Genomic DNA, 20,685 nt, shown 5'->3' with positions numbered 1-20,685 from the left:
GGAAAAGGAAAAAAAAAATTTAAATCAGAGTTAGCGATTTGTCGTTGACATGTCCATTTCATTTATGCGGTGCTTAAGCTGTAAGAACGTCACACTAAGCTGATCTTCATCACTCTGCGGCCATCTCATGATAACGCAGGTGTGTGTATGTGTATGTCGTATGAAAACATCGAAAATTCCTACTCTTCACTATGCTCGGAACGTATGACCCAAAACACATGCCTATCGAGAGACGACAAACGCCAAGGAAATGCTTTCTTTACGTGCCCTCTTTGGCGCTCCACAGTACCAGCAGGTCCACCGTCCCTCTATCCAATCCAAGATCCAGTTCAAGCGAGCGCGTCTTCTTTTCATTTTCTTTTACTGTCCCACGGACGACACAAAACATACGCAATGAAGCATTTTGTGAACTGATTTTTTGCACACGTGACCAATATCTATACCCCGGCTCTTGAAAGCTATCTCCAAAGATACACAGCAACTTCATAACGCTTTGGACAAGCAGCCGCCCTCGTTTGGTCGCTCCACGGGAAAGATTTAACCGCCACGGAACGCATCGAAGCGCTTGTACGTGTAGCCGATAAAGGGAAGGCTCATCTCCGTGCTGACATCGTCGCCTTGAGCGGCCGTCTGGGCGCGCAAAGCGGCAGACATGTCTGTTTGAGGGATCTCGTCGATTGGGAAGTATTGGGTGTCGACATTTGAGGACAGTTTCGGCTCGAACGGAGCACGGATGCGTCGGAGGCCATCCCACTGGACGCCACGGAAGAAAGGGTGCTGCTTGATTTCGTGAGCACCACCGACGCGGCCAAGACGGTGTTCAGCGTCGTTAATGAGGCTACCACAATGGTCAGAAAACGTGTGCAAAAGGGGGCCAATCAAAAAAAATTTAGAGCCCTCCGGGGGGAGGAGAATGGGGGAAGGGGGGGGGGGTGTGTGTGAGCCTACCTTCGCACGAAATCCTCAGCCTCAGGACCCAGCTGCTGATCAGGTGGAAAATGCAGGTGCCTCGGCCAATCCACAATCTTCCTGTACGTGTCGTGGGCCTCTTCTGCGCAGAATGGCGGCCAACCGATCAGGCATTCAAACATGATTGTTCCCAAGCTCCACCAATCGCAGCTAAAGTCGTAACCCTTGCCTGAAAAGATCTCCGGCGCTATATAGTCGGGGGTTCCGACCGTTGAGTAGGCAAGCTGCCTACGCGACTTGCGCCACGTGTTGATCTGCTGTCGGTTGGAGACGGTCAGCTGGATCTGGTCGAAGTTGATGGAATTGCGGTTGTCGCGGTTGGAACGGTGCTTGCCGCCTGCGAGGAGTTGCTGGTAGTAGGATGCCTCGTGTTCCTTGTGGAAGCCTGTCGACAAGCCAAAGTCGGTGAGCTTGATGTGGCCGCCTCGGTCGAGAAGGATATTGTCCGGCTTGATGTCACTGTTTTGTTAGTCAGCAGAGGTTCAACTCACGCAAGGTCGCGTCGTGGTGGGGACGAAACGCACCGATGGATGAAGCCAAGTTTGTGCACGGCTTCGATGGCCAGCGTGATCTCCGCCATGTAGAATCTGGTGATGTCCTCGGAGAAGATCTCGTACTTGATGAGCATCGTCATCAGATCGCCGCCCGGCAGGAACTCCATGAGCATGTACAAGAAGGTGCTGTCCTGGAACGTCGTGTACAGCTTGACGACCCAAGGGCTGTCCGACTCGGCCAGGATGTCACGCTCGGACCTGACGTGGGCAAGCTGATCCTTCTTGAACATCTCCGACTTGACCAGCGACTTGAGAGCGTAGATCTTGCCGTCGGACTTCTTCTGCACGAGCTTGACCTCGCCAAAGGCTCCCTTGCCGATGATCTTGATGGTGGAGTAGTTCTCGGGGCGTTCCTTTGTGCGCAAGAAGCGCAGGTACTGCGCCTCGGCCCGTCGCTTCTGCTCGATGCGTCTTCGCTTCTGGTCGTCGGTGAGCGAGGCGTCCTTCATGACGGCCTCCGCCTCGAGCGCTCTTGCATTGCGGTCTCGCGCCCTCTGGACGCTGTCCTTGAAGAAGGTGCTCACCGTGCCGATGGACACCTTGGCCTTCCTCTGCACGTTGTCGCTGTACTTGTCCGGGTTCTTCGCCGGCGGCTCCTCCTCCGTCAGAGAGCTGGCCTGCGGCATGGGCGCCTGCGGGGACAGGAAGCTGCCGTACTGCTGCCCCGTGGTCGCACCTGCCGTCCGCGGGCGCTGCTGCTGGGCCGGCGATGGCTGACGGCCATACGGGCTGCCAGATCTCGGCGTGCCACCGCCCAGGTTCTGGTGCGAGAACTGATGGACGAGCCCGTTGGTGCCGTCGTTGTATCCGCCGGCGGAGCGATAGGCGGCCCCTGCCGACTGCGGAGCGCCATTGTTCGCGCCGCCCTGCTGCGAGTAGTTGGCATACGTGTTGCTCATGAAGTAGCTCGTGCCGCCGTAGCCATTGTTGTTCTGCTGGGTGCCCCACACTTCCTGCTGGCCTTGCGAGTTGGGATACAGCGGCTGCGGGAACGTGGAAGGCGTGGTGGGGAACTGGCGGGCGTTCTCTCCACTGCCGTACTGGCCCTGATTGTTGCCGGGCGTGTTGTTTCGATCGAAGCCGAAGTTGAGCTGCAGCCTGTTGGGCTGCTGCTGCGAGTTTGGATTCATGGCGTGCGTGGGCGACCTTTCTCGAGCAACGCACGAGAGTCTCTCCGCAGCAAAGCTCCCGTCGATGCGTGGGTGGGTGCGTGAGGGAGGTCAGGCAGCGGAGCAGTCTGTGCAAAAGCGAGAACGGTATTAGCGCTGTTGGTGCGGTGTTGGGGGGGGGGGGGGCGAGGCTGTCTCGATGTGTCTGCCAAACGTGGGACTGAGCGTGCACCTTTTTGAAACCTGCGTGTTCGAGATCCCCTGAATTCCCGTGGTGTCGATCTGTAATCCTGGATGCCCAGCTCACACGCAGCGATCCAACTTATGGCCCCCAGCAGTCGTAGCTGCTGCACTGAAGGCTGTCCACGGCAGCAAAGGGTCCGTCCACTGCACGAATTGGGCCCAAGACCTGGTCGTGTGGTGCAGTCGACGGGTCAGGTCGTCCCCGGTCCGTCGACGACTCGGCGTGCAACAGTGAAGGGTGGGGGAGAGCAGGAGACGAGCGAACCCGCACGGAAACAGAACGGACAAAGGACGAAAGGGGAGGGAAAGAGGGAGACGTGAGGTCCGGAGAGGAGAGGAGAAGGAATGGTGGAAAAAGGGGGGGGGGAGAGAGAGAGAGCAGCGGTACAGGAGAGCGTTGGAGAGAGAAGCACAAGGTGTTGGGAGACGATTGCTTTGCTGAAGTCAACGTACGGACGGTCTGTTTGTGCAGTCTGCGCTGCCCAGCGGGAGCAAGTGAGGGCGAGGCTCCACGCAGCGAGTCGGCGGGCGAGGACAGGGGAGTCCCCCCCCTCTCCAGGCGGTCGCTAGCTTGGGCGGTGGTTCGCCGCCGACCCGCACCCGCGCTGGCTCGGAACACACACTTGGACGCTCGCTATGCCCCAACCGGCGATCGCGTCTTGCAAAAAAACAAAACCGAAAAAAGCCCACACGCAAACGTGGCCCAAAGGCCGCCCTCGTGTGCGCGAGTCGGCAGCGGCAGCATGCGTGCTCGCAACGACGTGCTGCTCCGTCAGGACCGGCGGTCGAACCGCTGCACGTCCCCAGCCAGCACGAACCTCTCGTGTGCGTCTGCGTCTGCGTCTGCGTCTGCGCTTGGCCTCTTGTCTTGCCTCTCGCCCACACGTCGTTGCCCCGTTCCCCGGCGCCCGCTCGTCGACGACTGTCAGATCGATCCTGCACCAGACGCTGCGCGTGCCATCGTCACCGACTAAAGCTGCTGCTGCTGCTGCTTCTGGTTCGCCCGACCGTGCTGGCTCTTCTCCCCAGGCGCGCTGATCGGGATACCTCACAGGTCGCCCCCAAACCTCGTTCGAAGCTCCCAGAACCGCCCGCCGTGTGATCGGCCGTGCTTGCTCGTCTTCTCTTCCGTCCACCTTCGAATCCTCTTCCGGCAGCCTGGATCCGGCCTCCCATCGCCGTGTGCAGTTGTCTTCTCCCCACAAGCACACACGCACACGCACGCCTCCTCCCGCGCGCACCCACGACGGCCACCAGAAAACAACAGACGGCTCTCTGTTCACGGCACATCGTCTTTTGGAAGCCACGCTCGCCTCTGACGCCCGTTCTGGCGCCTGTCCGCCACACTAAACTAACGACTACAAGTAGAACTTTCACCACGCAAGGTTCAGGGAATGCACCAGCTTGGCTTGCGGGCCGTAGGCGGTTCGGGCAGCCCTTCGCCCCCGGACAGTGTGGAAAAAGGTCACCTATCCTCCTCCACCTCCTTTAACCACCCCCCCTTCTCCCTTTTTTTTTTCCTGCTCACCGCTACATGATGGATGGCGAACCTGTAGCCTCTTGCTCGACGTCCCGGCCCCGACGACGCTAGACGATGTGATTTGACATGTCGCTCCGTTCGTTTTTTTCCCGCCGCACGTGCAAGTCCACCGCACGCAAACGCTTCCCATGATCCGCCGTCTCTCACTCAAAGCGCCCTTCCTCCGCTCGAGGCAGCGGCACGGTGGGGGGCGTTGTCCCAAATCGTCGCATTTCCATGCTTTTCTCGAAGCTTTTCCCTCTTGACATTCGTCAATCCATGAAGGATGAGAACGGGGGGAAAAAAAAATTTCGTGAGAGCGCAGGCGTGATCGATCTGCTTTTCCGTTCCGAGACTCCCAAGATCGCTGAGGAATCACACGTCCAACGGTCAGCACCTCTGACCACTTCTTGAGAAGTCGCTCCCAGCTCTGGCCATGTAGGCTCCTTACCATATACTAGACGGTCTCCGTGCCCACGTCCTTAATATGCCCGCTGTAGAATACCGATCGACGGGAAGAGACAGATTTTGTTCGCGAATTTTTTTTTTTTTAAAAAAAAAAAGATCGGGTATTTAGAGACGTGCTTCAAATTACTGTATACACAGATATAGATACATAAATGTATATGGACAAGTGTATACAAATACTTTACAATTACTGGTATTTTTGTCGTCGCGTCGCATGTCATCCAAGCCTTCCCACCCCCATCCATTTTGTTGCGCCAACTGCGGGAGAACAGCTTCTCTTCTCCCGCCACCTGTGCCCACATACCAAAAAAATAACCAAATGCAGTAGGGCACAATGTTATGCCAAAACGCGCCACAGAACACCGGCTTCATATGCTGGATGGGATACGATCGATGAGTCTCCCTTCGCTTTCCCCGACTTCAGCCCACTGGCATTGTCAAGGAAAGACGAACAGACCCAGCCGCGCTGGGAGCGCGTCCAGGTAGATGCTATGTACAAGTAATTCCACGCTGTCGGTTTTCAGAACGTGTCCGGCTGCAGCATGAGCTGCTGGACCTTCTCGCGCTCCTTGAGATATTCGGCCTGGAGCCGGCGAGATTGCATCATGGCCTCGTCGCTGAGGTGGACCGTCAGCAGCTGTCTGTACGTACCGGGAAGAAGAAAAGAAATTAAAAAAAAAAAAAGGAAGGGGGGGTTGTGCGCCTACCGTTCGGATTGCAGTTCAGCAACTTCGATCTGGGCCCTGTTCATGCGATCGACAACCTCGCTCATCTCCGCCTCCGCATCGTGGAGCGCTTTCTCCAGCTCGCGGACTTTCGATTCGAGAGCGCTGGTCTTCGAAGCTTCGGCCATGCTGACGCGCTTGATCGGGCTCTTCGGCGCGAAGAGACCACTGACAGGGCTGATGGGCCGCGATTCAGTGTTCGGAGGCACCAGGGCGGACGTTGTGCGCTGCAGTTGAGCATTGTGCGCCTCTTTCAGCTCCTTGACCTCTTGCTCGTGCGACGAGATGATGATCTCGCTCTGCTGCTGAGCGGCGACCAGCTTGTCCTCCAGATCACGAAGCCTCGTCTGCATCTCAGAGATCTTGGTGGCCGAGTTCTTCTGCTCCCGCTCGCCCCGCTCGACCGCCTCCGCCAGCTTCTGTCGAAGCAGGGAATTCGACTCAATCTGAGACTGCACCTGGTCGGCAAGGGCGTCCATGCGTTGAGCGGAAGCGTACAGCTCGGCAGCCAGGCTTTGCTCCTTGCTCAGATGATCGAGTTCGGACTTCTGCAAGTTGCGCGCCTGTTCGCGGTATACGGCTGCTTGACTCTGTGCGGCATCCCGTTCAGCTTCGGCATCCGAAATGCTCTGCTTTAGAAGCTCAAGCGTCCTCTCGGCCTCGGAATTGTCCAGTCCGGCGTTCGTCTCCATTTCCTTCAGATGAGCAATAGATAACGCGTGTGTAGTCCGCAGCTCCTTGTACGCCTTGTCAAGGGCTTTGGTGCCGTCCCTCGAGCCGGGCCTTTCTGGTAGAAACATGTCACGCTTCTCGAACAAGGCTCGCAAGGATGCTGTCTCTTCACGCGCTCGATCAAGGTCCATCTTCACTCCGCTGAAGTTCTTTTCAAGCTGCCATTTCTGGTCCAAAGCATCGTCAGCTCGCTTTCTCAAGAACTGGATCTCATCCCGAAGCTGCTTGACCTCGTTGTGAAACACCGTCCGGCGGGGCGTCAAGGTCTGCGCCGTGTGCAGTTCTCTCTCCAGCTGCTTGATCTGCTTCGCATGCTTCTTCTCCTGTATCAAGTGACGTTCCAACAGGCTCTTCAACGCTTTGTGCAACGCGTCCCGCTGTGTCTCGATGTCTTTGACTTTCTGAATGAGAGCTTCTCTCGACTCGTGCGTCTTATTTGAATCCTTCACCGACGTTGCACGAGTCAACGTGCCCGAACCTATAATGCTATTTGTGCGTGAGCTACGGCCGCCACGAACAGCAAACGATTTAGACCTTGACAACCCGCCTAGCGACGGCGAAGATGGCGCAGACGGGTAACCGTCCTCTTCAATCGAGGAGAAGCGAACACTTTGTCGCTGCATCTCCATCTGCAGTCTTCGAGCGTTGACCAAAGTCTGGTTTTCGTTCCGGAGCGCCTGCACCTCCTGTGACAACCGTGTGTGCTCGTAGGTCATGGACTGGTTGTTAGCAGCATCGTTCTCCAGGCCTTCGATGCGTGAGCGCAACTGTGGGACGACCTCGTCCCGGAGATTGTCACGCTCATTTTTTATCTGTTCCAGTTCAAGACGCATTCCGCCCACCAAATCCTGGAAATTTTGACGGAATTGAGACTCTTCACTCAGTTTACGCTTCGTCTCTTCCAGTTGTATTTTCAATTCGGCGGGACTTTGACCGTTCCCGTCTCCAATGCCGGCAGCTTTTAGTCGCTCATACAGAACGATGTTTCTCTCCTCCGCCTCGCGACGTTGGTTGAGTGCATCTTGAAGCCTGTCGCTCATTTGTATCTTGAGTTGCGCCTTCTCTTGCTCAGCAGCACGGCGTAACCGCTCGAGCTGCTCTATCTTTCCATCCCCTTCGCCAGGGAAACGCATCGAACTTGTGCCAGCGTCTGAAAAGTAGTCGCTGGTTCGTCGTTCGGCCGTCAACGTTGCTGAACTCGTTTCAGCACGTAACTTTTCTAGTTCATCTTCAAGCTCCATCTCTCTCCGCAACGAGTTGGCTAATTCGGTGCTCAGCTCCCGCAGCTCTTGCTCGAGGTCGGCCGCATGCGTTGTCGATATCGGAGGGGAAGGCATGCCAGGTGTACCAGGCACATACATTGGCGAGTACAGCGCGTTGGCTTTGGGGACGTCGAGGGCAGCTGGGGCGAGCTTGCCACCAAAGTAGTTGCCATTATTGGGTCCTTGAACGGGCATTGGAGATACTGGCTGTGAGCCACCAGAAACATATGTCGACGGCGAATCAGGGCCTGGGGACTTCCTGAAACCAAAGAAGTTGCTAAGTTTCCGTCCAGGCGGAGATCGCGGTGTCTTTGGTATCGACGCCGCATAATCGTCCACGGGGTCGGATGAGGTTATATTCAGACGCAGTTGCGAGGACTGCGACGAGATAGATGTCATTGCTCCAACAGGAGGTCGAAGTTTGGGATCCCTTGTTTGCGACGTATCAATCGTCTGCTTGCGGTCCGCTAAAGAGTTCTTTGCGGACCTTGTGCTCGCTGTCCTATCATGACTCGGCCTCGAGCGAGTGATTGGTACGGATTTATTACGATTATGTACGGAGCTTGGTCGGGACGCAGCAAGTGGCTCGACGGGCGAAATTAGATTCTGTGAAAATACAGTGGTCGGTAGTGTTGGTCCTGCGTCTTGCGCTTGAACCAAAGGCGTGTTACCGTGAGGGTTTCTTTGGAGGTTCGACAGGTTAGCACGCGTCTGCAAAGCGATACATCACATCTGAAAGCATAAAACGACTTACTTGTCTAGATCTCTGGGTACAAAATCTATCGAGCGCGGACTCGAAATCGGCGTTAGTATGTCGGGAACAGACTGCTGAGGGGCGATAGGTCCTGGGCTGTCAAGAGATGCTGAGCGCTGGGCGTGCACAGGAGAGTTTGCCGGCAGCGGCTTTCGCTTGAGAATGCTCAGACCTTGAAGTGGGATGGTGATGCCAGAGAGTGACAGATTGTTCCGACGCTTTGTGCCAGATCCAACCTCTTCAGAGGTCCCACTATCAGCGGGAGTGCGTGCTGTTGACATCCTCCGAGCTGCGAAATAAGGATAGGCATGGCCCAGAGCAGCGAGAAGGCGTTTGTTGGATGGTGGTAGTTACCAGCGTTGGAGTAGTGGGTGGCTTGAGGCGTTGGGGGATAGATTGCCGCCCAGTAATGGCGCGCGCCTGGAGACGGACACGGTGACAGAGCCCGGCCCTCGAGCTGCTTTCGGTGCACCCTCGTCCAAGGCAGCCTCCGCGTGCGCCGAATCGTTGCCTCGTCACTGCGATATTTTATTATTTCGTTGACAACTGGAAAGGATTTTCAGTCCTGATTGCTTGAAGTTGCTGACCTTCTTTGAAACATAGTCCACCACTCAGCAACCGAGGAAGGGTTAGGGCCGCGAGTCAGGACGGATGCACCCCTGAAGAAGCGAACCATGGATCTTCAGGAACAGGCCAAGTGCGATAATTGTGGCGGCCGGGTGGTCAACCTGAGCGACGGCGTCCCGTGCTTGAAAAGATAAGAAGTAGAAAAGAGGCCGCAGCCGAGCTGAAGCCCTTGGAATGACAAAAATTAACTGGGCCTGGAGGCCCATGATTGTGATGCCTGCCGTACAGGAATGCATGAGCGGAGCCCTTGAACCCTCCTGGTAAGAAGCCGCGTGTATCTCGTGATGGACCTGCAACCAAGCTGCATCATTGCTGCAGCACACAAAACGCAAATCGTCGACAGAGCTATCTTGGCTGGAAACATATTTTGAGACCGCGCAAGCGGATCAGCCCGATGTCATCTGCACTCCCGTTTACCGTGGACAGGAAAGTGAAGCAAAGATCCAGCATTGGGGCGTGAAAGTCTTTCATTTCTGCCGAAATTTGTCGCAATGGACAGGCACATACTCCTTTATTGATGCGGTTGTTTTGACCAAGAATCATCAGGCTATATTGTTTGCATCTCCGTTTGGCTCTGAAACTCGGTTTCATTCATGTAGCTAGTTCACGACTGTGCTGTGCGAAGAGATCAGGCTATCTGTTCATCCCCCAGCTTGGTCGGCTGATGTTTGTGAAGATCAGTTCCCATCGATCCAGCACTTATTGTCTTGGACGGTGCTTGCTGCAAGATCGAGCGTGGATTGCATTGGGCGGCGAGGAACGAAACAATGTTTATGTTTCGCTGACTGAACGGGACAGCATTCCGACCGCTCACAACATGATAGACCAATACCACGCAACAAAAATAGTTGACTCTGGCCGATGTGCCTTCACGGGTTCGTGTCTATGTCGGATTGTTCATGCACATTTCTACTGAGGCTTGATGCATAAAAATAGGCCTGTCACGTTCTGGCTGCTTGCCCAGCCTGTGGTTCGAGAGGTACGGTAGTATGGAGTGCTCCCTGCAGAAACATAATCAGATCAAATGGGGAATGGAGCCCAAGAAGGCAAAAGCTGTCTTAGTCCATTACCCACTTTTGATTAAGCAGCGGAATCCGGCAAAGGGACAGACAAGGAATGGTAATGATCGAGCCGATGAGCACTGGCTGCACGGTTCCTCATCAAACCAGACAGCTGGGCTCTTAGACTGTTTAGACGTTTCTCCAAATAGATAGTTCTCCGAAGAATTGCGGCTGCGAACAACTGTTCAACGTTCCGATGAAGCAATACTTGGCTCTGGATCGCTGGGCTCGTCTAAGCCGTTTGTGGAGAAATGATTGGTTGCGTAAAAGGGGCGGCTGAGGTCGGACAGGGGGACGCGAAAACGCGCTCCACGCGTGCTAAGGATCTTCACTCCATAACGTAGAGCCTCAAGGCCACTAGCCATGCACGTGTTCACCAATACGGCGGGTATCTCACGCTGCGTGTTTTGAAGTGATCACGATTTGCCTGCAGCGCGGCGCGAAGATGGTCCCGAGAAAACCAAAGACGAAGCTGGAAAGAGCGCGGCAGTACCTGAGGACAGGTGGCGTGTACCGTGAGGACTCCGATGATGAGCTGGGAACCGAAGACTTCCCGTGGGAATGGATCTACGAGGACTCAAAGGCCGGCGCAGGCAAGAGCAGATCGAACAAGCGACATGCTGCCGCTCTTGAGGAGAGCAACATCATCGGTGCCCGAATGGGCAAATTCGAATGCTTCCTTGGCGACTGCGTGTTATTGAAGGCAGAGGGGAATGAGGCTTGGGTCGGAATTATTACACACTTTTTCAACGATGACGAAAATGACCAGAAGATGGCGAATCTGATGTGGTTTTCGTCGCCCTGGGAGATTCGGAACAAACTGAAGGCTCGACCAGACGCACATGAAGCATGTACCTCGACATCAAGAAGCAAGGAATGATGACTAACAAGAGTAGCTCGAACTGTACATCACCAAATCATGGGATGACAACCCGTTGGAATCCATCAACGGTAAGGCTCTGATAATGTCACCGGATGCTTTTAAGAAACAGTTCCCAAAGGGTACCGTGCCGCGAAATCATCCACACTTCGGCAAAGTCTTCATCTGCCGGAGGGGTTGCAATACAAGGACAGCTACATATACAGATGAATTTGTCTGGGAGGACGTCTACAAAGGTTATGAATACCTACACGATCTTGAAGACATTATCGAGACACAAACAAAGGCAACCAGAAAACGTGGTCCGAAAGCAAAAGCAAAAGAAACGCGAGACCTCGACGACTTCGTCGTTGGTGATGACGACGAGGACGGCTTGCCAAAAACACCAAAGAAGCGTAGAAGGATTGAAGCTGGCACTCCATCCAAGCGAAAGGACCTCACGCCACGTAAATTTCTAACACCGACACATAAGCGCATAGTGGTCAAGAAACCCCTCGAATTCACTCCACTAGGCACCCGAATCCTGTCTCCAAACGTCCTTTCTTCGCCATACCAGCTTGCACGCTCACATCTACATGTCTCATCTGTGCCAGCTTCTCTGCCCTGCCGCGAAGAGGAGTTCTCAGAAGTCTATAATCATCTCGAGACCGCCATCACCGCCGGTACAGGATCATGTATCTATATCGCTGGCACTCCAGGCACCGGTAAGACGGCAACGGTGCGAGAAGTTGTTGCGCAACTCAACGCCGCCGTCATGGCAGAAGAGCTCGACGACTTTATCTTCGTTGAAATCAATGGCATGAAAGTCACAGATCCTCACCAATCTTATTCGCTGCTCTGGGAAGCCCTTCGAGGAGAACGTGTGAGCCCCTCTCATGCACTTGAACTCCTAGAAAGAGAATTTTCGAGGCCTAGTCCGCGACGAGTACCCGTGGTCGTGCTGATGGACGAACTAGACCAGCTAGTCACCAAGAATCAAAGTGTCATGTATAATTTCTTTAATTGGCCAAATCTACGACACTCACGGTTGATTGTTCTTGCCGTTGCCAATACCATGGATCTGCCCGAGCGAACACTAAGCAATAAGATCAGCTCGAGATTAGGCTTGCACCGCATCACGTTCAAGGGTTATACACACGCACAACTTATTCAGATCATCGAGAGCCGGCTTGCAAATGTTCCGAACGACGTCGTACATCCTGATGCAATTCAGTTCGCCAGTCGAAAGGTTGCAGCTGTTTCCGGCGACGCCCGCCGCTGCCTTGACATATGTCGTCGTGCTGTCGAGATAGCTGAGTCCGAGGCAGGCGTATCAATCGCTGACTATAACAGCAAAAGCGAACCAGGCACGCCCAGTAAAACGGGTAGAGGAGCTAGGCCAGCGGAGTCAGAGGGCGCTGCACCCACGAAGAAACAACACATTGTAACGATAGCCACGATCAAGGCTGCAATTGCGGAGGCAACAAGTTCTCCGCTGCAACAGAGTCTGCGATCGTTACCGCTATCAAGCAAGATTTTCCTCGCCGCGCTCCTGGCGCGCATACGACGCACAGGTGTTGGAGAAGCACTGGTCGGCGACGTCCTAGATGAAGCGCGGAATCTGGCCATGATGGCAGACTCGGCAGCCATTCGTGACGTGCTTCTGCTGCAAAACAAAGAGAATGAGAATGGCATGACTCCAAGGAAAAGCGCCGTCAGAGGCAGAACTGCCATCATAGCGGCGAGGGTACAGGGCTTAGAAGAAGCCGTATTGCGTCTTGCTGAAGGCGGTGTAGTTGGCGTAGAATCTAGAAAGGGTGAGCGGGCGAGGCGTGTTAGACTTGGCGTAAATGACGAAGAGGTTAGGTTGGCACTAAAAGATGACGATGAAGTCAAAGGAATGGGATTTGGTTCGTAATAAAACTATGCTTGCAAATGATGCAACATCACTAGGAATTTACTTGAACGCTTCAACATCCCTTGATCCTTACTTTTGCTGCGTAGATGTGCCTGCTGGAAACGCCTCGGCTCATAGCCTCCGAAGTGATTCTGACCAGATCAACTTTCTGCACCCTGTAACATTTCCAGCGCCTAAACAGCGTGCATCACGACGTATTGAGCCGAGCCTCGTCTCAGCAGCATAGTATGCTTTTCCGTACCATGTTCAGAGAAGTCTACCGAGCCTCGAACTGAACCATTCTACAGCGCCGCACATCAATATATGTCCGCACAAGTCTGTACCTGAAAACCAGCTCACCTATTTGTCCTCTCCTTATACAACACGCGATATCCACAGTCAGTGCAGCGGATGGGATCGCCTCGCTTGAGCACTACCTTGAAGGCGCAGTCACCGCAGATGTACTGGACTGGCTTGTCGACTTCCTGCTGGACGTTGCCGCTTCCTGTGGAGGCTTGACCGTACCCAGACATCTTGGTGTGGCGCTCGTTGTAAGTTTAATGCGACAGGGAGGGCGTGGAATCGGCGACTGTATTGCGTTTCAGAGCTTTGGATTTCCGTAAGGTCACCAACTTTCACCAAAAAAGCTTTTGATACCAGAGATGCGGGAGGTTTCCGCCGACACAGCAGGGACCATGGCGGTGAGGAGCGGCAGTACACATTTCTAATCGACATGTCTGCGATTGGCAAGCGGACCCTCTTTGCCACCAGCCTGGAAAAGTCGCGCTGATGTCGTGTATCTCCGGTCTCGCTTCTTGCATAGCGCAACTACTTTTCGAACATACTTTGACTACTTTTCTCTCACTGTCAGTTCTTGACTCATGATACCCTAGATCCGCCCTCACTCCTTTCCTCAAACCAGACGCCCACCGGCGAAAACCAGCATGAGTGCGATTCTGTCCGCAGAGGACCTCAACGATTTCATTTCCCCGGGCGTAGCATGCATAAAACCGATTGAGACGCTTCCTAAGCAAGAAGCAAACGGAAATGCGTACGAAGTAACCACAGAAGAGAAAGCCGCCGCTCAAAATCCTGCGCCCGCTCAGATCTCGCTCACAGATTGCCTCGCCTGCTCAGGCTGCGTGACCAGCGCTGAGGCCGTTCTGGTCAGCTTGCAGAGTCACGTAGAGGTTTTGAGCACGCTTGACAAGTATAAGAGCTTGACGCCGCCTTGGCTGCACGTCAATGGGAACTACTTGAACGGGGTCAATGGGCACGTGCCTCAAGTTGAGGCAAAGATATTTGTTGCTAGTGTAAGCCCACAAGTCCGAGCAAGTCTCGCTGCGGTATACGGCTGCAATGAAGTTCAGGCGGGGAACATGATCCAGCAATTCCTCAGCGGTCCTGAGGGGCTCGCTGCTGGAGGCGCATATGCCTCGAACTTTCTATGGACGATAGACACGAACAATGTAAGAGACGCCGCGCTGGTCTTGGCTGCTGAAGAGGTAGTGTCCGCATTGGATGGTGCAACCGATATCAAGAAACCCATTTTGACCTCTGCCTGCCCAGGTTGGATCTGCTATGCTGAAAAGACACATCCCTACGTTCTACCGCATCTTTCAAAGCTCAAGTCACCGCAGGCACTCATGGGAACGCTGCTGAAGAGCGTGCTAGCAAAGAAGTATGGAATTTCACCCGACAAAGTATGGCATCTGGCTATCATGCCATGCTTTGACAAGAAATTGGAGGCTTCACGATCAGAGCTTACATCAAGCTCTTGGAGTGGTGAGGAAGGTGTTAGAGATGTAGACTGTGTAATCACAGCCCGGGAACTCATCTCCATGGCGGAGGCGCGAGGCATCGATTTCGGCCGAATGTCCAAAACGCCTCTCCCACGTAAGGCACGTGTCGCGTTCCCCGATGCCACTCTGGATCGTTTCCTGTTCCCTTCCCCACGTCGAAGAGCCCACCTTCAGAAAGAACGACTAGCAGGATCTAGTGGAGGCTACTTATGGCATGTTCTCCAACGTTTTCAGGCGAGGCATCCTGGATCAAGAATAAAAATCGAGCGCGGTAGAAATGCGGACGTAATCGAGTATCTCGTTGTTCGCCACATCAATGGCAGTGGGAAAGAAGAAACTCTTTTCAAAGCAGCACGTTTCTACGGCTTCAGGAACATCCAAAACCTGGTTCGTAGGCTGAAGCCAAAGGCTCAGTCAAAGCTTCTTGCCGCTGCAGCTGCACGAGGTGCGGGTGCAAGAAAGCCTGGTGGTGCTTCCGTCAATGGCGTTGGAGGCACAAATGGTGCTGTCGAATATGCATATGTGGAAGTTATGGCGTGTCCGGGTGGCTGTACAAATGGTGGCGGTCAAATTCGCTTCAACGAAGTGGAAAGAATCCGCACGGGAGATGAGAGCATGGAACCCACAGCGATAGGAGCGAATGAGCAACGCGCTTGGCTTGCTGCCGTAGACGAAGCCTACTTTTCCGGTTCCTGTTCAGAGTCATCTTCCCATGAAGAGAGCGATGAGGAAATGGAAACAGATGACTGCGCGAATGGTATCATGGAAGTTGATACAGATGAGGTAGATGTGGTGGATGGAATTTCGAAGAGTAGGATCTTCGCAATGCTGAGGCATTGGAGTGAAGTTACCGGCGTAGAGCGGAAGAAACTCGTTTTTACAAGCTACAGAGAGGTAGAGAGCGATGTAGGAAAGAAGAAGATCAGCGACGTTGATAGAGTTGCTGGATTGGCTAGCACAATTGGAGGTGGATGGTAACTTTGCATCCAGATGCTCCAGTAACGAACAGGCAAACAGGCACATAGACTTCCAATGCGAATGACAATTTTTTCCCAGTCAATTGTGTATACTTTAGCCATTCTTCCTTCGAAAAGCCCAAAAATGCTCTGTGCAAACTTACTCTACTTTCATACCGCTCATATGTGCCGTTTGTAGGTTTTAAAGCATAGACTAGCAGCTAATTTACCCTGTATGGGTCACTAATTACTGGGTGACCAGTATGTTTTATCCCTCGTGCAAACATATACTTAAAACGGTCCGAAGATTGCTCAGTAGCAGAGACATCACGGTATTTTTTTTTTTTGACACTCAGGTACAAGATGGAGGTGCTAAGCGAAGTTTCGCAGGGCTTTGCCATCCGGTGGCATCTGGATCGCCGATCCATGAACAGCTTGAAGGTTACCCGATGTCATGTGGCTTCTTCCAATCAAAGATCCTCCATGTCCGGTGGAGATAAACCCTGTCACGACCCATTCCCCACGGCTTACTCCTACAATCATCCCTCCATTGGTTCACATCATGGAAACGACCCTGGTCTGTGTTTGGCTTCCCTAACATCCATCGCAATTCAGTTTAGACTGCAACCTCATTTCATTAGTGCTGATAATGCCATACCACTCAAAAGGTCTGGCGTACGGGGAAGCTAGCTAGTACTCGAAGACGGTGCTTTCGCCATTAAAGCGTGTCATTATGGCGAGCTTCGAGAATTTTATGTTTACTTTTTTAGTCATCCAGCAACCTGAGGGAGCAGTCGTAGACTTGAATGCCCCATAAGTGCAGCTACGTGCAGAGCATATCATTCTCCACCCATCTAGCTGCCAATGGAACAGGATCCGCGACTGGCTCCTTAGCTCTTACTCCGCACGTATAGCTCCAGTGCTAGCTCTGGCTTCGGAAGCTGAAAAGAAAAAAAATTAAAGGCTAGAGTGCTCAGAAAATATCCGGTTGTACAAAGGTCGTTGCGACTTGCTGTCTACGTTTTTCTCCTTCACGCCTACCAAAAAATGACAGAGAAGATCTTCAAGCTGCGCGATGCAGGCATCTACCACGGCCTACCAGTGTACGAGCCTTCGGTCAAAGGTTTGACTGCCATCGTGACGGGCGCAAATGGGATTTCTGGATATCACATGGTGCGAGTTCTCGCTGAAAGCCCCGAGCGCTGGTCCAAAATTTACTGCCTGTCAAGACGTCCACCTCAGCTTCCACTGCCTCCAAATGCAGAACACATCCCTCTCGACTTTCTCCAGCAGCCTGAGGCCATCGCTGACGTGCTTAAAGCCAAAGCCGTCAATGCGGATTACGTCTTCTTCTTTTCCTACATTCAGGTGGCACCAAAGGCGGGAGGAACGCTCTGGAGTAACGCTCAGGAGATGTGCAACGTGAACACAAAACTGCTCTCCAATTTTCTTGAGGCATTGCCTCAGGCGAACATCAAACCTAGGCGAATTCTACTTCAAACCGGGGCGAAAAACTATGGAATGCATCTTGGCCATACGATGATCCCACAAGAGGAAGCGGATCCACGGGTAACTCTCGAGCCAAACTTCTACTATGCCCAAGAAGACTATTTGTTTGAATATTGCAAAAAGCATGATATCGGTTGGAACATCTGCATGCCATCATTCATCCTTGGTGCTGTTCCAGACGCTGCAATGAACGTCTGTTTGCCGTTGGCTATCTACGCGTCTGTTACTAAGCACCTTGGCTGGAAGCTTGAATATCCTTCTGATTTGAATGCGTGGGAGTGCCCACAATCACAAAGCTCAAGTATGCTAAATGCATATATGGAAGAATGGAGCGTTCTAACGCCGGAAGCTAAGAATCAGAAATTCAATGCTTTTGATGACAGTGCCTTCACCTGGGGCAAGTTCTGGCCAAAGTTAGCGGCCGTCTACGACGTAGAATACACAAGACCAAACCCTGATGATAAATACATTGAGATTCCTCATCCGTATCCTATGGCTCCGCGAGGGTAATTTCTTCACGCAAGCTTATTTCTTAAAATGCTAACTTTGGAACAGATTTGGGCCCAATCCAGGCAACCGTATGAAATTTACCTTGGTAGACTGGGCAAAGAAACCAGAGGTGCAAGCGGCATGGAAAGAACTCGCCGCCAAACATGACCTCCTAGACAAAGAGCTCCGAGACGTTGATCGCATTTTCTCATTCACAGATGCTGCTCTCTCGTGGAACCAAAGTATCTACTTCAGCTCAGACAAGGCGCGTGCACTAGGATGGCATGGTCATGTGAATTCAACGGAAAGTATCTTCAACGTGCTGAAGGAGTTCGAAGCCATCAAGATGATACCGCCGGTGCCTAAACATGCGTAGAGAAAAATTATAGGTGCTAAGATTACGGTGTCGTATTTTAGCGGTTTGCATTCGTTCGGGACACATTAGCGACGAATGAGGACCACCACTATGTTCAATATACGAAGTTTGAAGACATTCTTTTGCTTGCAATAGTCCAAATCCAAGTCTCCCCAATAGTTCATAACTATCGACGAGACATTAGTTGACATACGACGCATTTGCACATCCGTTTCGGTCCATAAAAGCTCAGTCTACTAGAATACGACTCGTATGTGCACTTGTGACAGAAACTACAATCTGAGGTGTGAATTGGATCTATCGTCTTACCATGACTCGAAGCTATCGAATGGCTAATCCAGGTACGCTTTTGAGGGAACGGTAGCGCGGTTTTCAGGCACGGAATCGTGTCGATCTGGCCATGTCTCATGGACCAGTGATCAAACATTCGTGCTTAGCGTCGGGCTTTCGGCAGCCTATTAACCTTTTTCAAATTCGCCTATCCGCAGAATCTAATCCGTCTTTGCACGTTGCTTTACCGTCTTACCGCTCAATCTGGTCAGCATTCCAGACTCCACCGGAACATAGGGTCAACACAGGTGCGGCCCTGATCTGCAATTGGAATTCAAATACCTTCATAGGATGACATTCAGTGAACATGGAATTTTTCACTATCAATTTCTCTCAATATTTCTGTGCTCCCGGAGTTCACTATGCTAAATCACATCATTGTTAACGCGTACAACTTGTGGGTCGTGGTTTTTGCTGCCATAGGCACAATCTCCACGGCCTATGGCCTTGCCATCATCGGTTCGACCGTGGGACAACCTAATTTTTATTCGTACTTTGGCCTCGCGACTGCAAGCGAGCCCGGATACAGCCACACAACAAATATCATCGCCGCCCTTAATGGCGTCAATTCGGGTGGTGCTATCGTGGGATGCGTCGTAAATGTATGGAGTGCCGAAAAATTTGGTCGTAAATGGACCATGATAGGAGGATGCGTTGTTCTCATCATAGGAGGTGCTCTCTGTTCCGGTTCCGTCAATATTGCCATGTTTATCGTTGGACGTGGGATTGCCGGTCTTGTATGTTTACGCTTTGCTTTTTTTCTGGTCGCAAAGGAAGTTTTCAATGGCTAATGAAGCAAATAGGGTTCTGGTATCCTAGCTTGTGTTGGTGAGTGCCCAGTAAGGAATAATATTTTCTAGGTTACTGACAAATGCTCTAGTACCCATGTATCAAGCAGAAGTCTCGACTCCAGAGACACGCGGAGCGATGGTGTCCGTTACAGGAGTATGTAGCGAGTATATATTTTCCTTGACTTTCTTGCTCACAATTCATTTGCAGATTGCATATGCTCTCGGATACTGCCTTGCTGGCTGGCTTGGATATGCCTGTTCCTTCATGTCAGGATCTGACAAGCATGCTCAATTCGCCTGGAGATTTCCATTATCCTTTCAGTGTTTTTTCCCCCTCCTGTTCCTCATTGGACAAAGGTTTGTCCCGTATTCTCCTCGCTGGCTTCTCTCCCAAGGGCGTCGTGATGAAGCCTTCTCCGTTTTATGCAACTTGCACAAAACCAAAAGTGACCCTCATAATATCCGGGCTCGCGAGGAATTCTATCTCATCGAGAAGCAATATGAAATGGATGCTAGCCTTCCAAACGGCTGGTTCGAACTCTTTCGTACCCCATCAAACAGGAAGCGAGCTCTTATGGGATTTCTTTTAATGTTCGGAAATCAGTTTTTGGGAGTTTACGTGATGGCGAACTATGGGGTACTGATCTATGCACAACTTGGTGAAGGCGGCTCCATCCCTCTTCTGCTGAATGCCTGCTGGACCACACTTACTATGTAAGTTGCAAGATCAATCTATCGAGTAAACTAGCTAACTTTCCAACTGCTTCGGTAATACGTGGACTGCATTCTATATTGACAAATTTGGCCGTCGCACCCTCATGCTTATTGGCTCTATCGGAGTCTTTTGTACCGCCATATTCCTTTGCGCACTTACTGCAACATATCTTGGCACCACGCACGAACCTGGTCTGAAGGCAGCTGTGTTCTTCTGCTTCCTTTACATATTTTGGTGGTGCTTCTTTATTGATGCAACTCAATACGTGTAAGTACAGCAGTCTGTGGTTTGTTAAGACGAAGTTTGACAGATTTAGCTACGTGTCAGAGATTTTCCCCAACCATCTCCGATCTGCTGGTGTTGCTCTCGGTCTAGCATCCTTTTATCTTGCATCTGAGGTCACACTTGTTGCAGCTCCAATTGCCATGAACAAAATTGGATGGAAGTTCTACCTTGTTTTGATCTGTCCCAGCTTCTTCTACATCATCGTAATGTATTTCCTGTTTCCAGAGACTAAAGGAAGGACACTGGAGGAAATTGGAGCATTGTTTGGCGATACACATGTCGCAAACAAGTGGTACGATCTCAGCCCTGAGGAACGGGCCAAGATCCACGAAAAAGCACTGCATCTCAACGAAAGTGGAAAATATGACGATGAGAACGTGGTGTCGGACAACAAAGCTATCGATGATGTTAAAGGATCTGCCGTACAACAGATCGATAGAGCAAACTAGTTAGCATAACCCAAGACTGTCTTTCATTCCGACTCGTTGCAAATCATGTAAGTAGGAAGCTGGATCAGACAGAAGAGAATCAACGCGAACTTTATCACTATCTCACCCAGGGGCATATAATCCGAAATGCCCTTCGATTGCACTCAAAACTCAACATTCAAATATATTGATACTTTATTCAAATAATATCAGAACCAATATTGA

At 52.2% G+C, this 20,685-nt stretch overlaps 7 protein-coding genes across 7 annotated transcripts; 4 read left to right on the top strand and 3 right to left on the bottom strand.

Annotated features, from left to right (window-relative positions):
• Positions 1-24: 24 nt before the first annotated feature.
• PV09_02610 (uncharacterized protein) lies at positions 25-3,388 on the bottom strand. Its single transcript, XM_016355682.1, has 4 exons — positions 2,865-3,388; positions 1,494-2,760; positions 949-1,428; positions 25-838 (listed from the first exon to the last, which is right to left on the bottom strand). Exons 2-4 carry the CDS (start codon positions 2,651-2,653, stop codon positions 538-540), a joined length of 1,941 nt encoding a protein of 646 aa, XP_016216818.1. The 5' UTR covers positions 2,654-2,760; positions 2,865-3,388; the 3' UTR covers positions 25-537.
• A 1,586-nt stretch (positions 3,389-4,974) lies between these two features.
• On the bottom strand, positions 4,975-8,862 carry PV09_02609 (uncharacterized protein). Its single transcript, XM_016355681.1, has 3 exons — positions 8,336-8,862; positions 5,570-8,263; positions 4,975-5,479 (listed from the first exon to the last, which is right to left on the bottom strand). Exons 1-3 carry the CDS (start codon positions 8,614-8,616, stop codon positions 5,383-5,385), a joined length of 3,072 nt encoding a protein of 1,023 aa, XP_016216817.1. The 5' UTR covers positions 8,617-8,862; the 3' UTR covers positions 4,975-5,382.
• Positions 8,863-10,408: 1,546 nt separating this feature from the next.
• On the top strand, positions 10,409-12,835 carry PV09_02608 (uncharacterized protein). Its single transcript, XM_016355680.1, has 2 exons — positions 10,409-10,870; positions 10,920-12,835. Exons 1-2 carry the CDS (start codon positions 10,469-10,471, stop codon positions 12,798-12,800), a joined length of 2,283 nt encoding a protein of 760 aa, XP_016216816.1. The 5' UTR covers positions 10,409-10,468; the 3' UTR covers positions 12,801-12,835.
• Positions 12,764-13,418, bottom strand: PV09_02607 (uncharacterized protein). The gene is made up of 2 exons (XM_016355679.1): positions 13,140-13,418; positions 12,764-13,081 (listed from the first exon to the last, which is right to left on the bottom strand). Exons 1-2 carry the CDS (start codon positions 13,310-13,312, stop codon positions 13,057-13,059), a joined length of 198 nt encoding a protein of 65 aa, XP_016216815.1. The 5' UTR covers positions 13,313-13,418; the 3' UTR covers positions 12,764-13,056.
• A 143-nt stretch (positions 13,419-13,561) lies between these two features.
• On the top strand, positions 13,562-15,636 carry PV09_02606 (uncharacterized protein). The gene has a single exon (XM_016355678.1). The coding sequence runs from the start codon at positions 13,724-13,726 to the stop codon at positions 15,557-15,559; it is 1,836 nt and encodes a 611-aa protein (XP_016216814.1). The 5' UTR covers positions 13,562-13,723; the 3' UTR covers positions 15,560-15,636.
• Positions 15,637-16,487: 851 nt separating this feature from the next.
• On the top strand, positions 16,488-18,065 carry PV09_02605 (uncharacterized protein). Its single transcript, XM_016355677.1, has 2 exons — positions 16,488-17,552; positions 17,602-18,065. The coding sequence occupies exons 1-2, from the start codon at positions 16,585-16,587 to the stop codon at positions 17,909-17,911; spliced, it is 1,278 nt and encodes a 425-aa protein (XP_016216813.1). The 5' UTR covers positions 16,488-16,584; the 3' UTR covers positions 17,912-18,065.
• Positions 18,066-18,603: 538 nt separating this feature from the next.
• Positions 18,604-20,481, top strand: PV09_02604 (uncharacterized protein; the record flags this gene model as incomplete). The annotated part of the gene is made up of 5 exons (XM_016355676.1): positions 18,604-18,978; positions 19,045-19,069; positions 19,122-19,186; positions 19,241-19,746; positions 20,025-20,481. 5 exons carry the CDS (start codon positions 18,604-18,606, stop codon positions 20,479-20,481), a joined length of 1,428 nt encoding a protein of 475 aa, XP_016216812.1.
• Between the last annotated feature and the right edge of the window lie 204 nt (positions 20,482-20,685).

The sequence above is a fragment of the Verruconis gallopava genome (genome assembly GCF_000836295.1).
Source record: "Verruconis gallopava strain CBS 43764 unplaced genomic scaffold supercont1.6, whole genome shotgun sequence".
In the NCBI taxonomy this organism is placed as follows: Eukaryota; Fungi; Ascomycota; class Dothideomycetes; order Venturiales; family Sympoventuriaceae; genus Verruconis; species Verruconis gallopava.
The sequence above is the reverse complement of the archived record's forward strand: the minus strand, read 5'-3'. Positions and strand labels throughout refer to the sequence as shown.

What these genes read in the sequence shown, in the direction of transcription:
- PV09_02610 (XM_016355682.1), bottom strand. Translation starts at nt 2,653, where the DNA reads ATGAATCCAAACTCGCAGCAGCAGCCCAACAGGCTGCAGCTCAACTTC. An exon ending in AAACTTGGCTTCATCCATCG is followed by an intron (nt 1,429 to 1,493) that starts GTGCGTTTCGTC and finishes CTAACAAAACAG; the next exon opens with TGACATCAAGCCGGACAATA. An exon ending in GCTGAGGATTTCGTGCGAAG is followed by an intron (nt 839 to 948) that starts GTAGGCTCACAC and finishes CCATTGTGGTAG; the next exon opens with CCTCATTAACGACGCTGAAC.
- PV09_02609 (XM_016355681.1), bottom strand. Translation starts at nt 8,616, where the DNA reads ATGTCAACAGCACGCACTCCCGCTGATAGTGGGACCTCTGAAGAGGTT. An exon ending in GTACCCAGAGATCTAGACAA is followed by an intron (nt 8,264 to 8,335) that starts GTAAGTCGTTTT and finishes GAACCTCCAAAG; the next exon opens with AAACCCTCACGGTAACACGC. An exon ending in GCTGAACTGCAATCCGAACG is followed by an intron (nt 5,480 to 5,569) that starts GTAGGCGCACAA and finishes GGTCCACCTCAG; the next exon opens with CGACGAGGCCATGATGCAAT.
- PV09_02608 (XM_016355680.1), top strand. Translation starts at nt 10,469, where the DNA reads ATGGTCCCGAGAAAACCAAAGACGAAGCTGGAAAGAGCGCGGCAGTAC. An exon ending in CTCGACCAGACGCACATGAA is followed by an intron (nt 10,871 to 10,919) that starts GCATGTACCTCG and finishes TAACAAGAGTAG; the next exon opens with CTCGAACTGTACATCACCAA.
- PV09_02607 (XM_016355679.1), bottom strand. Translation starts at nt 13,312, where the DNA reads ATGTCTGGGTACGGTCAAGCCTCCACAGGAAGCGGCAACGTCCAGCAG. An exon ending in TATAAGGAGAGGACAAATAG is followed by an intron (nt 13,082 to 13,139) that starts GTGAGCTGGTTT and finishes GCGGCGCTGTAG; the next exon opens with AATGGTTCAGTTCGAGGCTC.
- PV09_02606 (XM_016355678.1), top strand. Translation starts at nt 13,724, where the DNA reads ATGAGTGCGATTCTGTCCGCAGAGGACCTCAACGATTTCATTTCCCCG.
- PV09_02605 (XM_016355677.1), top strand. Translation starts at nt 16,585, where the DNA reads ATGACAGAGAAGATCTTCAAGCTGCGCGATGCAGGCATCTACCACGGC. An exon ending in TATCCTATGGCTCCGCGAGG is followed by an intron (nt 17,553 to 17,601) that starts GTAATTTCTTCA and finishes ACTTTGGAACAG; the next exon opens with ATTTGGGCCCAATCCAGGCA.